We start from the raw sequence: 17,445 nt of genomic DNA on the forward strand, positions 1-17,445 counted from the left end.
CCTCTCCCGTTGCGGAGGACAGGCTCCGGACGCACAGGCTCAGCGGCCATGGCTCACGGGCCCAGCCGCTCCGCGGCATGTGGGATCTTCCCAGACCGGGGCACGAACCCGTGTCCCCTGCATCGGCAGGCGGACTCTCAACCACTGCGCCACCAGGGAAGCCCTAAAATTTAATTTTTAATAGTGACTTTTAATGATCAGCTTGCAAAATTTTTGACAATTTGGCAATTGACTCTTGTAAGCTAGCTCCAGCACATCACTGCATGCTGCCCAAACTCAGAGGCGTGTGTACCAAATGCTACCTCAAGTCTCCTTCTAGTTCTTAAATCCCACCATTTTCTTCCTTTTATATATAGATAGAAAATGTCTGCAGCTTATTAATAGCCATCTTGGATGCCTTCCTTTCCCAAGACAAGACTGTTGTAATTCGGGCCTTGATGACCCTTCGAAGACTTTTAGGCAAACTGGACAAGGTGACCTACTCCTCCCTGTGTACCAGAATTGCTTGCAGCTACTGTCCTCTGATGGATCATGTGAGTTACACAGTTAGATATGTGAGATCATTAGGTTTTATCATTAAGCTGAAGCCCCAGGTAAGGCAATGCTATTACATCCCAGAATAAGTCAACAGAAGGCAGTCATTTTGTGCAGAGCTACCTTTTTCTTTCCAGAGATAATAATATTAAGTAAGCTCTATGTTTGTTTGTTTTTAAACTACACTATGAGAACCTGGAAAAGTCTGCCCATAGGAAAAGAGAATCAAAATGTAGCCTCTGTTCTTAGATGAAAGAGGAATTATAGTTTAGTGGCTGTGTTTGTTAACCCTGAATCTGGACTTCCTAGGTTCAAATCCCTGTGCTGCCACTGACTAGCTGTGAAATCTTGAGCAGGTGGTTCAGTCTCTTAGTGCATCATCTGTAAAACAGAGTGAATAGCAGGCATATTATGGGTATTAGAGTTGACATGTGTAATGCCCCAAATGAATATGATATTTTCATAGAAAACTTTAATTAGAAAGTATTTCATCAGAAAGTTGTGCATTTTGAAAATTCTCATTTTTTACGGTAAACGTGTTCCAGAAAAGTTGGATGACAGTAATATAGTATTTTAATAAACAAGAACATTTTGGTATGCTATGGGAAATCTATTTGCTTTTAAAGATTCCTTTGATGAGTGTTTGTGAACCAGAGAATTATTTCATAGTAAATTATCTTGCCAAAATGTGTAACTTTTTAGTTCTGCAGATTTCATTGAAGAAAGGCCCAATATTATTAAATTATAGAAAAAGGAAACAGTGGCAGAAAATATTTTCATAAGGACATAATGATAAGAATAGTAATAATAATAGTGGCTAAAATGTATTGAGCATTTACTATGTACCAGGCACTATTTTAAGGGATTTACATGGACAATTTCACATAATCCTGTAACAAACTCTATTGCTATTATCCAGTTTACATATAAGGAAACTGAGGAAAACTGAAATGAATATTTGGCCAAGTTCACACAGCTAATAAGTAGTTGGCATGTCCACGTAAAGAATTATTTTCAAAATGGAATCATAAACTTTTTTTAAAAACTGAAGGTGATATTATATTTTTAAAAATTAACCTCTTCCTCTGACTTGCAATTTTTCTCTTCTAGAATCTTTATAATCCAATCACCTTCCTATTTGGCATAAGTAAGCCCTTGGAAACCTAATACTATGCCATTATGCAAAGAACTTGCATTGGTATTCACTGGCAATTCTGCAAAGTCCTCCAGCATTTGAAGACATCATGGTCATATTACCCTAAGTATTATTATAGAAATCATCTCCAAGTTATATAGATTTTTACATGTTATAATTTTAGGATGTTATTAAATACTATCTTCCTAAATTTAAGAAACTCACTTTTCACAGGGGATTTTCTTTAAGGTAATCTGAATTTTGGTAAGCAAGTCTTATTTTAAAATCAAAAGACAAGCTTAGACCCAAAGTGAATCTTCTTAGACCCTTAGACTTCTCAGACCCAAAGTGAACCTTTTCTAAAAATAAATGATAATAATTATATATATACGGGCTTCCCTGGTGGCGCAGTGGTTGAGAGTCTGCCTGCCAATGCAGGGGACAAGGGTTCGTGCCCCAGTCTGGGAAGATCCCACATGCCACGGAGTGGCTGGGCCCGTGAGCCATGGCCGCTGGGTCTGTGCATCCGGAGCCTATGCTCTGCAACAGGAGAGGCCACAGCAGTGAGAGGCCCGCATATCGAAAAAAAAAAAAATTATATATATACATATAGACACATCATATATAGTATATATACGTATAAATATATATATACTATATAGTGTATATAAGTATACATAGTATATATAGTATATAGTGTGTGTTCATATATATAAATATCCTCAAATGAGGTCTTTTCTGTGTGCATATTTCAGAGTAATGGAGGCATTCGGAGTATGGCCATTCGACACTTTGGTGAGTTACTCAGGGACATGAGTCAGTACACATGGATGCTGAATGATGTGGTTTTCAGAGGCTTGGTGCCTCTGATGCTGTTCCTGGAAGATACAGAGGCAAGAGTAGTTAAAGTAAGTCCTGTGATTTTGTTTTTCTTAGTTTTGCTGAGAATCGCAGTGCTTTATGTAACATCAGATGAATAGATTTTTACTGACCTTTTTCTACTTCACAGGCATGTAAATATACATTAGAAATCTGTGCCTCAGAATTAAAATGGCCAACATCATATTTGCTCAAGGATGAACATTGCAGTTTTGAGCTGGTAGTGCTCAACATCTGTAACAATCTTGTAAGTGACCCCTCAGGGTTTACTACCACAAGAGTTATAGAAGGAACTTTAAAGGATATCCAAAGTGATGAAAAGCATGATGAGCAAGGAATATAAAGAAAAGATAAATGAACAATTATAGCTAGAACTTGAGACAAGAGAAAATTAAAAATTTCCACTCTCTTTTCCTCAACATTTTCCATCTATCGTTTCTTCCTCCAACCTACCTACTTTGAGCAGTGTAAAGGTAGGAACAACATTTCAGATCACCAGAAGAAAAGCTGGAATTTCTTTTCCATGGCTGAATGAGCCGGTTCTCTGAAAACCAGCATAAACTGCAATGATAGACAAATGGGGATGGAAGGATGTTAAGCAAAAGTTGGAAACCCAAAGTTTGGATATCATGTAATAAGCTGAATAATACCTGCAAACAAAAGAATAACGTTCATACACAGAAACCCCCAAGTTTTAAACTGGCCCTGATTTGGTATAAGCAACCAAGTTCTTTTCCCTGAAAGCCTCTCTAGAGAGAGCAAATGTGCTCTTTCAATAAGTGAGAGAATTTTTTTTCCTTTTTTATTCTCAGCTTATTTCTCATCAGAAATATATTATAGATTTGATATCTGATACCTTAGGATTCCTGAGGAGTTCCAGAACATATCTGAGAAGAGGATCAGTTATTTTAATAGGTAAGTAAAATTCAATTCTAATTTCCTAATTTGTCTTAAAAGGTAAAGAATGGGGTAAGCAGCTAGAAATTTTCCTTGAAAAAATTATAAATTTTCTTTCTTTATGATAGACAGTACTTTTCATGGTGATATCTAAGATGAACAGAAGTTAAAATATATCATGAGTATAGAGTTCTACTTTATAATACACAGTGGGTATAGCTGTGTGATTAAATTATCATACAAAGTACATTCAACAGGATGAATTTCAAAATTTTAGATGGTGGCAAACCACTACAGTTTTCCTTCACTGCTTAAAAATCACCCCCCAAAGAATAAGAATAATGTATTTTTTAAATGTCATCTTCAACAAAACATGAACATCTATAACCACAGACTACAACAGATGAGGAAGAGCTACCAAATCCAATAAAGTTTGAAGAAGAAAATGTAAAGTTGTGGGAGTGCAGGAAGATTCTAAAAGAAAACTGTAATTTTTGACCTTGGACAAACCTGACCAATCAGTTTTTTCCCCCTAGATTCTCGCCATGAAGATCAAAACTAGTAATCCTTTATTTGGAATGATAGGAACTGAATTCCCAACTTGGTAGTGGGATATTCCCTTGACCCCATTTGGCATCCTCGAATAGCTGGGGCCCCAAGGAATGAGGAAATACTTAGTCACATTATACTTGTACAGAAAAGTCTGTCATTAGTCAGGGTAGAAGACAAGTTGTATTATGATCAGCACTACAGTTCATGATCTGTGTTGATCAGAGTGGAGTAGAGGAACACACACACACAGAGAACCCTGTATTATAAGAACTTTGTTTCAAACCATAAAGAATTCATGCTATTCTGAATTCTACACTGGAAATTTCCACAAACTTTCCACAAAGAAGAAAATCAAATTTTAGAAAATGTTTCTACAGAGTAGTTGAAAATCATGGTAAATATATTCATGAATCCAAAACTTTTTAAAATAAAGATATAAGCACACAGGGAATATATAATGGGATAACGGGAATACATGAAGAGTAAGCTTTGCATTTCTCTAGTAATTAGTGATGTTGAGCATCTTTTCATGTGTGTGCTTTTTGGCCATCTGTATGTCTTCTTTGGTGAAATGTCTATTTAGATCTTCTGTCCATTTTTTGATTGGGTTGTTTGTTTTTTTGATATTGATCTTCATGAGCTGTTTGTATATTTTGGAGATTACTCCCTTGTTGGTTGTTTCCTCTGCAAATATTTTCTCGCATTCTGAGGGTTGTCTTTTTGCTTTATGGTTTCCTTTGCTCTGCAAAAGCTTTTAAGTTTAATTAGACCCCATTTGTTTATTTTTGTTTTATTTTCATCACTCTAGGAGGAGATTTGCTGTATACCTAAAACTAACACAACATTGTAAATCAACTATAATCCAATAAATTTTTTTAAAAAAAATAGACAATGGAAGGCGAACATCAGGAGATCCAGATACTAAAGTTATCTGACATAGATGTGAGACATATGTTTTTAAAACTGATTAATATGTTCAAGAAAATAAATGGCAAAACAGAGAATTTCAAAAAGTAAAAGAAGCTTTCAAAGCATGATGGAAAGTGTAAGAAAAAATACATAACCATTGCAAAAAACTACATTGCAGCCAATGGAAGAGCAAATATATATTGTAGATAACCCAGTAAGGAACAAGGAGTAAAGGGTTGAAGAATGTTAGCAAAATAAAATATAAACCAACAAGAAACAGTTTGAAAAATTAGGGAGCAATGATAGATATAGAAGATAGATGAAAGAAATGCAAGTATGCATAGATAATATCCACAAAGAAAAATGAACAATTAGACAGAAAAAAAGTATTCAAAGATAGAATTTAAGAACTAAAAAAAATTTGATTAAATATATTGATGGTATAAATTGTTCAAGAAATATTTTATACAGAATGAAACATTAAGACATTTCCTAACAAAGTTATGGAACTTCAGAGTTAAAGAATTCGTTGTGCAGTTGAGCAAAAAAAAAGTCACCTATATGTTACAAAATAAATAAATGTGGCATTAGATTTCTCCACTTCAGTATTCAACTCTAAAATGTAGTAGAATAGAGCCTATAAATCGTAAGTAGAAAAAAATTATGACTGAAGAATTTTATACTCATCAAAATTATATCCAACTATAAAAATAATAAGAAAACATTTCTAAAACATAAAAACTCAGCATAAGTTCATTACCATGAATCCTTCTTGAAGAAATCATTGATGGATGGAATTCAGCCAACTAAAGAAGGAATGGATAAACTATCACATAAGGACATACAGTATCTACTTAACTGTAGGACTTCCAGCTCCCAATCCATTCTTCACTATGTTTTACATTTCTCTATGCCTCAAAAACTGACCTCTATGGTCTACTTGCTTTCAGGTTGGTATAGCATTTAATGTCCATTAATGCATTTAATGTTACAGGAGTATGCTTAATATTCATCAGTAATAATTGTAACAGTGTTAGTCACAAATTATCCCATCTAGAATCCCCAGAGCCCCTACTGAGAAATACTGATCAATAAGTTCAATCCAGTTATAATAAAAAATACCAACAGATAATTTCATAGATCTTGACAAGTTGATTCTAAATGTATGTGGAAGAACAAAAGACCAACATAAGAAGATATAACTAACCAATTTTAGACAATCCGTTACTCACTCAAGGAAAGACAAGACCTGTGAGACTGTAATAGAAAGCCTAGAAACAGATCCACACATATACAAACACCTAATATAAAGATCAGAACTGGTAGTATATATCAGATCAGAAATGATGGGCTGTCTAATAAAAGGTGCTAGGACAATGGGAATACACACACACACACACACACACACACACACACACACACACAAATTCCTACCTGACACCCTACACAAAAATCAATTCTAGGTGTATGAATTCATGTATTGAATAGATGGAAGGAAGGAAGATCTAAAAAGAAACTTTAAAATGTATGCAGTATTTCTATGAAGAAAACCTGCAAACATTACTGAAAGACACAAAAAAATTTTAAATAAATTGAAAGGTACAAACCATATTTTAGGAAAGAATCAAAATTGTAAATGTGCCAGTCCTTTCCTAAATTAATCTATACATGGAATAAGATGCCCATTGAAATATCAATAGAGCTTTTTTTTTCAAAATTGACATCCTAATTTTAAAATTAATATAGAAAAGTTACCATGCAAGAATATCCAGGAAGTTCTAACCAAAAAAGAATGAAAGAGGACTAGCCTTATCAGATATTAATATAGCTACAGTAATTAAAATCACATGGAATGAATAGATAGACAAATGGAACAAAATACCATCTAGAAATAACTGCCAAAACATGCAATATTTTACAGTGAATCACTGGCTTTAACTAATAGTGATGAAAATATGGAATATTCCTTAAATGGTTTGGGGACACATGGTGAGCCATCTGGAATTTTTTAAATTATTTTATTCCTATCCCACTCTTTACACTAAATAAATTCCAGATGGTCAAAGGCTCAAATGCTAAAAATAAAACCATAATAATAAATAAGATTAGATAAAATAGTGTAGAAGAATTTGCTTTATAATCATGGGGTAGGTAAGATCATTCTAAGTAAAAATAAAAATCATAAAAGATTGACAAACTATGTAAAAACAAATATTTTTGCAAGGCAAAACCACTATAAACAAAGTCAAAATCCAAATTGTAATAAAATATTTATGGCACTTATCACATATAAAGGGTGCATGAATTCTTACTGTCTAAAGAATCCTTACAAATCTGTAAGAAAAGCCAAACAACCCACTAGGAAAATGGACAAAGTACATGAAGAAAATTACTTGGCTCATATACATAAAATTTTCACAGCCTCATCCAAAAAGTGATGCAAATTGAATTGATAAAGTGCTTCCATCCATCAAACTGACAAAGAACAAAAATGATTATACTACATAGTTTTGTCCAGGTTGCAGGAAGTAGGCAATCACTTATATTACTGGTCAGAGTGTAAATTACTACAATCTCAGAACAGTTTGGTAATTTCCATCCAAATGTGAAATGTATATTCTTTTGACTTAATAATCTCTTCTCAAGAGAATTTATCCTCTGATATAGTCACATATGAGAAGTGATGTGTGCATGTAGATATTCATTGCATCATTGGCTTTATAATACCATCATCCTTAGCATGTGACTTGTATCCTTATTTGTGTTTTCTGATTACCCTCAGCATTTTCACAGTGTTACACCAAGGAGAAAGAAAAACGTAAAGAGCAAAAGGTGTCTCTGGGTCAACCTAATTTTACAAAGCTTTCTTCAAAATCCCAACCAGTGATTCATCTTATACCTCCCAATGACCAGAACTGTCACAATGCCACCATCATTTGCAAGAGCTGCTTGGCACTTTTTTTATTGGGCAAGAAGGGGACAATGATATTAGATTGACAACTAGCAGTGTGTCACAATTGCCAAATTTAAAATTTAAGAGTTTTCGCATAACTATCTGTATTTCCAATTATTTGATAGGGGGAGGAGATAAGGCTACACTGAACCTGCATTTCTGCCTGGTAGCAACTGAGCAGAGCTGACTGCTTGTGGTTGGAGCTTGTAGTTTCTGTCTCCACGCTCCCCACCACTACTAACTGTATTCTTCCACGTGCACCTTGTTGGCATTGTGGTTAGTCTGCCGTGTTTCAAAACTTTCAAAACATCAAATTCTATTTGAAAGTTCATTTGTAACTTTCAAAAACACCATTTCAGTAGAGTCATTTAATTTTCAGTTGTTTTTGCCTAATTTTACCACCTGTTCTGCTCCTTTGGTGGTAATGTTGTATTTCTGAAGTTCCTACAGTATAAGAAAGACCCAAATATAATTACGGCTTAAACAAAATAGTAGCTTATTTCTCTCTCATTTAACAATCCAAGTATACGTAGACTAGTGTCAGCTCTTCTGTTGCTCTAGTATTCTCATCACACAGTTTCCTACTCCTGCAACCACTTCTACATACCAGTCAATTGGAAAGGGGAAAATATCAAGAGGTCACAGGCATCTCTTTAAAGAGCAACTGTAACTTCTGCTAAATGATCATTAGCCCGGAACACAGATGTGGCCATACCTAGCTGCAAAGAAGTCTTAAAAGTCTAGTCATCTGCTAGATGGCCACGTGTCCAGCTAAAAATTGGTAGTTTTAGTAAGAGAACTAAAGATAAAGAAGTAATTTGACAACAGGGGAAATTAGTACTCTCTAGCATAAGAAATTTTCATTCATTATTTGTACCCGCCATCTAATTCTGAAAGGAATTGCATTGATTTACAAACTTAAGCAAAAGTATGCCAATTAAGGATACCTCCACAACACAGGGCTTTGTTTTTAAGCATTATTCTTAAATTTTTTTTTTTTTTTTTTTGTACGCGGGCCTCTCACTGTTGTGGCCTCTCCCGTTGCGGAGCACAGGCTCCGACGCGCAGGCTCAGCAGCCATGGCTCACGGGCCCAGCCACTCTGTGGCATGTGGGATCTTCCCGGACCGGGGCACGAACCCGTGTCCCCTGCATCGGCAGGCAGACTCTCAACCACTGCGCCACCAGGGAAGCCCTATTCTTAAATTTTTAAGTCCATGTTCCACCTGTCAATAAGAATATCTTGAGCTTTACTATCTGTAAATTGTATTATGAAAATAATGTATTATTGTGATTTCTGTGGTCACTATTTTGACTGAAGCAGAGGCAGTGTGAAATATTGGTGAGAGTAGATACGTTTCCATTGAAATCTCAGAATGAACACCCACTAGCCGTGTGACCTTCACCAAGTTACTTAATCTCTATGAACTTTTATTTTATCACATGGAAAATGAGGATAATAAGAACAGCAATAAAAATATTTCTTAAATCTATCTGAAAACATGTAAGAGCTTTTATAAAGGCAGTGAAGAGAAAGTAGAAAAACCAAAAGAAGTAGGCCTGAGATTTGGGGATTATTTTCCTTTATAAATTTTCTTTTATAAATTTATAGATCAATTCTAAATGCAAAAAGGGTATTTGGGAGGCTGATAAACTGTGCAGAAATTTTAGCTGTCTCACTGAGCTGGAGGAATAAAACTTGGAGTGGACTGACAATGAGGAGGAACCCTGGTAAATACCCCCAAGTTTTCAGCTGGGATCCCTGATGTCTCTACCCTAAGAGTGAGAGTAAACTAAAAATAGGCCAGCTCTTAAAATTACTGAACCTTTGAATATCTAACTCCCTGGTTGGATTAAGGGGATATACCTCTAGCCTAACTGCCTGCCAAAAAAGCAAAAATAAATCCTCTCTGGAAGAAGATAAATTGCCCAGAGCCTAAAAGTATCTACACAAAATTGTATACACAATAGCTGAGATTTAATCAAAAATAACCAGAGGTTTAGATTTTTTTAATTACAAGGAAAAAAAATAGAAACAATCTAGTATATGCAATTATTGAAATTTATCAGATAGGAACTTTAAAATAAATATGATTAGTATGTTCAAAAGATTAAATAATGAGATGGAATGCAGAACTCAATGGGTAAAATTAGCAACAGACTAGAAAGAACTGAAAAGAGATAAAGAGAATTAGAAATGTCAGAATAAAATATTCAGCCTCAAGATCAAAGCTCAAAGAGTTAAAAATGGAAAATATGAACAGAGCATAATAATATGAGATATGGTTATAAGGTCTAACATATGCATTCCATAAGGATAGTGGGGAAAGAATGAGACAAAATAAATAGTTGAGGAGATAATGACCAAAAATTTTCCAAAACTAAAATAAGGTAATAACAAGAAATAAAATGTATAAGTCTGGAAAAAAGAAAATAGAACTTCCAAAATTTGCAGATAAATAATTGAGTATTTAGAACACTGGAAAGAATTCAGAAAAACTATTGGAATTAAATAAATTTAGCAAGTTTTCTATATCAATATACAAAGATCAATTGGGTTTCTACACACTATCAATAAACAACTAGAAAATCGATTTTTTGATGCCTAATGCATTGTACCAAAATTCATCAAATACCTCAAAATAAAACTAAGGAAAGATGTACAAGACTGATACACAAAAAAACTAGAAAATGTTGAGAAGTTTTTAAGAAGACTTAAATAGAGTGATATATCATGTTTATGGATTAAAGAATTAAGTATTGTAACAATGTCAACTCTCCCCAGACTGTTCAGTATATTCAATACAACCCCAAACAAAATTTCACCAGAGGTTTTGGGTGTGTGTGTGGGTGTGTGTGTGTGTGTGTGTGTGTGTGTGTGTGTGTGAAATTTGAGAAGTTGATTCTAATTTTTACATGAAAATTTAAAGATTAGAGAATAGCCAAGATAATCTGAAGAAGAATCACAAAGTTGAAGAACTTATACTACTGGATATCAAGACCCATTTTACATTAAGGTACTATGGAAGTGGCACAATGTTAAGAATGGAGTCAAGACACTGACCCCTGCACAATTCACGATATAAATGACCCTGCAAAGCATTAGGGAAAGGACTTTGTTTTTTTTCTCTTAATGGTGCTCGATTAATTTCATAGGTAAGTAATCTCAACCCCTATTTTATGCCATATAATTCCAGTTGGGCTTGCAATCCAAAAATGTGAAAAGGTAAAACAATAAAATTTCCAGAAGTAAATATGGGAGAATATCTTTATGACCTTCAGACAGCAAAGATTCCCTATCAGGACTCCAAAATTCACTAACCATAAATTGGACTACATTAAAATTAGGGACTTCTGTTCATCAAAAAAAAAAAACCAAAAAAACAATACAAATGGAAAAGTTTAGCCCTGGGGTAGGAGAAGATATTTGTAATGGGTGTAATATCCTAAGAGATTAGTATCCAGAATATAAAATGCCTAAGAATAAATAATTTAAAAACACCTCAATAACAAGTGACTTACTAGAACAGACATTTCACTAAAGAAATATCCAGGGCTTCCCTGGTAGCTCTGTGATTGAGAGTCCGCCTGCCGATGCAGGGGACACGGATTCGTGCCCCGGTCTGGGAATATCCTGCATGCCGCGGAGCGGCTGGGCCCGTGAGCCATGGCCGCTGAGCCTGCACGTCCGGAGCCTGTGCTCCACAATGGGAGAGGCCACAACAGTGACAGGCCCACGTACTGCAAAAAAGAAGAAATATCCAAGTGGCCAATAAATATACAAAAATAATACCACCAAACCCATGAGACTGACTGAAAGCTAAAAGACTAACAATTTCAAGTGTTAGAGAGGATGTACAGCAATGGAAATGTAAGAGTGAAAATTGGTACAACCACCTTGGAAACTGTTCTGCAGTAATGATTAAAGGTGAACATAAGCACATCCATTAGCCAATAAGTCCACTCCTAGCTATGTACCAAACAGCAATGCACACAAATCTACGCAAAAATTCACGTACAAGAATGCCCACAATAACCTCATTATTCATAATAGCCCAAAATTGGAAACAACACATTGTCCATCATAAGCAGGATGGCTAAAAAGTGCTGCATTAATAAGATGGAATATCATATAAAAGCATTCTGCAAATTCTTTCTGTAAAGAACCAGATAGTAAATATTTCAGGCTTTGAGTACCATATGGTCTCTGTCGCAACGATGCAACCCTGCTGTTGGAGGGTGAAAGCAGCCATAGATAATCCATAAGCAAATGAGCCAATAAGCATGGCTGTGTTTCAAGAGAACTTTGCCAACCTCTGTCATGTAGCAATGGAAATGAATGACCTATTGCTATGTTTAAAAACATGGATGAATCATACAATATAACGTTGAGCAAAAGAATGTATTCTGAAAGGTGAAGGAGGAGGCTACAAAGGGCATGAGGAAAATAGTAATATTCTATTTAATGACCTAGGTGGTAGCTAGACGTATTCACTATGTGGTCATTTATTGAGCTGTACAATTATGATTTCTGCACATTTATAAACACATGTACATCTCAATAAAGAATTTTATTAATTATTTGAAAGCACTAAAAGATGATTCAAGGATAATCTAGAGATGCTTTGCTTTGAAGAAAGCAATGAAGGTAGCCAGATAATATCAGATGATGTATTTTCATAACGTATTTTGGAGTAACTTTAATTTTACTTTGTGCATAGGGTACTTGGCAAAATTGGGTGGCCATTTACTGCTCAGAGATGAAATTCAAGTCATGTTTGAGGGTAAGTGTTGAAGTTATAATGAAATCTTTATGTATAGGCCTAAATAACTTCACTGTTTGTGATTCAGTTTATATCTGAGCTCTATAGTGATGCCAGGGATGGGAAGAGGGTGGTAGACGTAGCTAGGCAGTTAAGGGGAAATCAGTGGAAGGAATGGGCTAAGGGACATCTTCTTTATTTTTTATTCTTCCTCTCTCTGTTTCAATCTCTCCATCTGTCCCTCTCATTAGTTGAGACCTAACTATTATCCTAGAGTCCTTAGGATACAGAGAGTTAAGAATTCATTCACTCATTAATCCATTCAACAAACATTTTTCCAGCATCTACTATGTGACAGGACTATTCTATCTGCAGGATATACAGCAGCAGACAAAGCAAAGTCCCTTCCCTCAGAGGATTTACATTTTAGTGGAGAGCAATGTACACTTGCACCAGAAGAAATTAAAGAAGGGTAATGTTTATCCTTTCAAAATGTTTGGATCTTCAGCATCTCTCTCTTAGCCTCTGCCTATTTCCCCTTCAGGATCAGAATTACAAACAGGGGAGGCAGAAAATAAGGTGGCTGCCTTCCTTCCCTTTTTTGGTAATAGACTTTATATTTTAGAGCAATTTTAGATTAATAGAAATATTGAGTGGAAGATACAGAGGTTTCCTGTATACCTCCTGCCCCCACACATGCAGAGCCTCCCCCAATTACCAACATCCCCCAGCAGAGTGGTACCTTTGTTACAGTTGATGAATCTACATTGACACATCATTATCTTCCTTTTTTATCCATTCATATTTATTGACTGCTGGCTAAATACTAAGCACTCCCTCCATGTCACTCAGAATATTTTTCTTCTTTCGCTCTTCCTCCTCCTTCTGTTCCTTCTACTTTTTCCTCTCTTTTCTAAATCTGTCCTTTTTTCCTTCTCTATTTCTTTTTATTAAGAAAGAAAATAATAACTTCCCGCAAGCTCAACATATGAATATAATGATATTAGCATTTTGGTATATATCTTATTGCAGATATTTTTAAAGAATATAAACTATTACCTATTTATTTTTAAAACTATCATAACTGTTTTATAACTTTTTCACTTACTCATGTGTCAGAAACATCTTTTCATGCCAAGAAATATGGGTCTACATCATCATGTTAATATGTATGTGCTACTTCACTTTATGATATCTCTAATTTTTAAGCACTTTCATATTGATGAACATTTAGACTGATTCCACTTTTTTCATTATTATGAGCAATATTGAACCTCTTCATGAATATATGTTTATGCTGTCTACCAGAATGCTCAGCACATAACAGGCACTCAGTAAACACTTAGTGACTATTTCCTTTTTTCTTTTAATGAGGTCTGGTGAGGATAGAGCATAAAAAACTTCCTGGACGCTATTTGCCAAAGTAACAAAAATTGGGGGAGGGGGGCTTTTGTGAAAGGTGGTGAGGCTATTTAGGGTTAGAGCTTCTCAGACTATGAGAGTGATGCCTTGAATTAATGGCCTTTCTGCTGTTACAGCTATTGACCAAGTGCTTCGGGATGAAGATCCTGTGATCAGGGAGTTTGCAGAAATAACAAACAAAATTTTTATGGAAATAGCCCATAGATTGACCTCCTCAAATATTAAACAAAGCTTCCAAAGACTGTTTAACTTAATCTACATCAAAAAATTGAAGCCTCTTTATAATTATAACCTTCCCAAGGACCTGACAGGCAGTCCTATGGGGATTAAAGAAACCAAGAATGATAAGCCATTACAGACAATAATTATGAAGACGTATTGGTAAAGAACGAAGATGTATCGGTAAAGAATGCAAGGCTCACGAGTGCCTTGGAGCACACCTCCGAAGAGGAATGATTTTCCTTTCCCTCTTGATAACTTGAGTCCGTTTGTAGATGCTTTTCAGAAGGACACTAGAAGCCTTTACTGTCTCTTCTTGATTCTCTACTCAAATATAGAAATGTGTTGCCTCTCTCTGACAGTGATTAGAAGACTTACTTCATCAAAGCAACTAACAAAATTGAAAAAACATACAAGCAAAGTGTTTGATGAGAAGCTCTTGGAGCTTGAATTAATCAATACATAGCTACTGAACATCTTCTAAGTGCCAGACACTATGCTAGATAGTGAGGATATCTGGATGATGTAAACAAGGTTCCCATCCTCAGGAAGGCCACAGTCTAGTGACACACAGTGTGGTTATTTACACCCTGCTCTGAATGCTGCCGAGGGCAGTATTTACAAAGGAAGAAATGGAGCTTGCAGGGGAAGAGGATTTAAAGCAGGCAAACTATTCCAGGTAGAGACACGGAGGCAAGAAGAGTGTTGGGGGAAGCTGGAGAGTTTGTTGTGGGTACAGGTGGTTAAGGAAAGAATAGGGAGAGCTGAGACCTGAGGGGAAGATTGTGCTGTGCCAATGGTTTTAAACTTTTTGAAATGAAAATTGGAGAGTCAACATAGTGGTTCCCATGGCCGTCAGGATCCAGTTTAACACTTCGTCCTGGTTTATAAGAAAGTTGATATATAAATGTTGAACTGCAGTGATCTTGCTTGACTTAAGGCTCCAGGCTCATCTTTCACTCATCTCACCTTACCTTCCCTCCCACCCCTGCATCCCACCCTAGCATAAACCACTTCAGCCACAGGGAATTACTTGCTGGTAGATGAAAGCCCCATTTCCTCTGTTGACTCAGATGTTGTGGCTTTGGAATGTGTCAACTTGCAGTTCACACATGTTCTCATTTCTCTGCCAGCTCGCCTTGCTGGGAGTTGGGGCAGCAGCCATTCTACCTTCCCTTGGGTCCTTCTTCAGCTTCTCTGACTTCTGGGCCAGGTGGGTTTAGTAATGTTGACAAAGGACACCAGCTTCTCCTGCAGGACAACTGCATCATCAACATCATCAGTGTTGGAGGCAATAAGAGACTGATACAGTCACATGCTTGTGGGTTCTACCTTCTCCCTGCTCTCCACTTCACACACACACTCCTTTCCCAATTGCCTGCCCTGCAGACTTTGAGCTCCAGCACAAGGTGTGAAGATGACAACTTTGCAGAGACTTCTTAACCCGCTCCCACAATTGCTTAGTCAAACCTCTGGTTGTGCCTCTCTAATTGAACCCTTATATATCTGAGATACATTTCCAGTCCTCTATTTTTCTTTTAATTGGGGTAGAGTTGCTTAACAATGCTGTTAGTTTCTGCCATACAATGAAGTGAATCACCTTTATGTATACATATGTCCCCTTGCTCTTGGACCTCCCTCCCACCACCCTCTATCCCACCCATCTAGGTCACCACAGAGCACTGAGCTGAGCTCCCTGCTCTATACAGCAGGTTCCCACTAGCTCACTGTTTTACACGATAGTGTATATATGTCAATCCCAATCTCCCAATTCATCCCTCCCCTCCTCCCCCCACACTGTGTCCACACGTTTGTTCTCTACATCTGTGTCTCTATTCCTGCCTTGCAAATAGGTTCACCTGTACCATTTTTCTAGATTCCACATATATGCATTAATGTACAATATTTGTTTTTCTCCTTTTTTTAAACATATTTATCAGAGTATAACTGCTTTACAATGTTGTGTTAGTTTCTGCCGTATAACAAAGTGAATCGGCTATATGTATACATATATCTCCATGTCCCCTCCCTCTTGCGTCTCCCTCCCACCCTCCCTATCCCACCCATCTAGGTGGTCACAAAGCACCAAGCTGATCTCCCTGTGCTATGGGGCTGCTCCCCACTAGCAATCTATTTTACATTTGGTAGTGTATATATGTCAATGCCATTCTCTCACTTCGTCCCAGCTTACCCTTCCTCCTCCCTGTGTCCTCAAATCCATTCTCTACAACTGAGACTTTATTCCTGTCCTGCCCCTAGGTTCTTCAGAACCATTTATGTTTTTTTAGATGCCATATATATATGTTAGCATATGGTATTTGTTTTTCTCTTTCTGACTTACTTCACTCTGTATGACAGTCTCTAGGTCCATCCATGTCTCAACAAATGACCCAATTTCGTTCCTTTTCATGGCTGAGTAATATCCCATTTTATATGTGTACCATATCTTCTTTATCCTTTCATCTGTCGATGGACATTTAGGTTGCTTCCATGTTCTGGCTATCATAAATAGTGCTGCAATGAACATTGGGGTACATATGTCTTTTTGAATTATGGTTTTCTCAAGGTAATGGCCAGTAGTGGGATTGCTGGGTCATATGGTAGTTCTATTTTTAGTTTTTAAAGGAAGCTCCATACTGTTCTCCATAGTGGCAGTGTCAATTTACATTCCCACCAACAGTGCAAGATGGTTCCCTTTTCTCCACACCCTCTTCAACATTTATTGTTCGTAGATATCTTGATGATGGCCATTCTGACTGGTGTGAGGTGATACCTCACTGTAGTTTTGATCTGCATTTCTCTAATAATTAGTGATGCTGAGAATCTTTTCATGTGCTTTTTAACCATCTGTATGTCTTCTTTGGAGAAACGTCTATTTAGGTCTTCTGCCCAGTTTTTGATCAGGTTGTTTGTTTTTCTGATATTGAGCTGCATGAGCTGTTTTTATATTTTGGAGATTAATCCCTTGTCAGTTGATTCTTTTGCAAATATTTTCTCCCATTATGAGTGTTGTCTTTTTGTCTCATTTATGGTTTTCTTTTGCAAAAGCTTTTACGTTGAATAAGGTCTCATTTGATTATCTTTGTTTTTATTCTCATTACTCTAGGAGGTGGGTCAAAAATAGATCTTGCTGTGATTTATGTTAAAAAGTTTTCTGCCTATGTTTTCCTCTAAGAGTTTTAT

At 36.3% G+C, this 17,445-nt stretch overlaps 1 protein-coding gene across 1 annotated transcript in view; it reads left to right on the top strand.

The window, feature by feature from the left end:
- Positions 1–15,705, top strand: part of MROH9 (maestro heat like repeat family member 9) — a 165,037-nt gene extending 149,332 nt beyond the window's left edge. The window contains exons 16-22 of the mRNA XM_032654056.1: positions 357–533; positions 2,425–2,577; positions 2,679–2,795; positions 3,361–3,463; positions 12,580–12,642; positions 14,160–14,424; positions 15,396–15,705. Coding sequence (XP_032509947.1) covers positions 357–533; positions 2,425–2,577; positions 2,679–2,795; positions 3,361–3,463; positions 12,580–12,642; positions 14,160–14,424; positions 15,396–15,705 — 1,188 coding nt within the window. The remainder of the gene's footprint in view (positions 1–356; positions 534–2,424; positions 2,578–2,678; positions 2,796–3,360; positions 3,464–12,579; positions 12,643–14,159; positions 14,425–15,395) is intronic.
- The last annotated feature ends 1,740 nt before the right edge of the window (positions 15,706–17,445 follow it).

The sequence above is a fragment of the Phocoena sinus genome, chromosome 1 (assembly GCF_008692025.1).
Source record: "Phocoena sinus isolate mPhoSin1 chromosome 1, mPhoSin1.pri, whole genome shotgun sequence".
Taxonomy (NCBI): Eukaryota; Metazoa; Chordata; class Mammalia; order Artiodactyla; family Phocoenidae; genus Phocoena; species Phocoena sinus.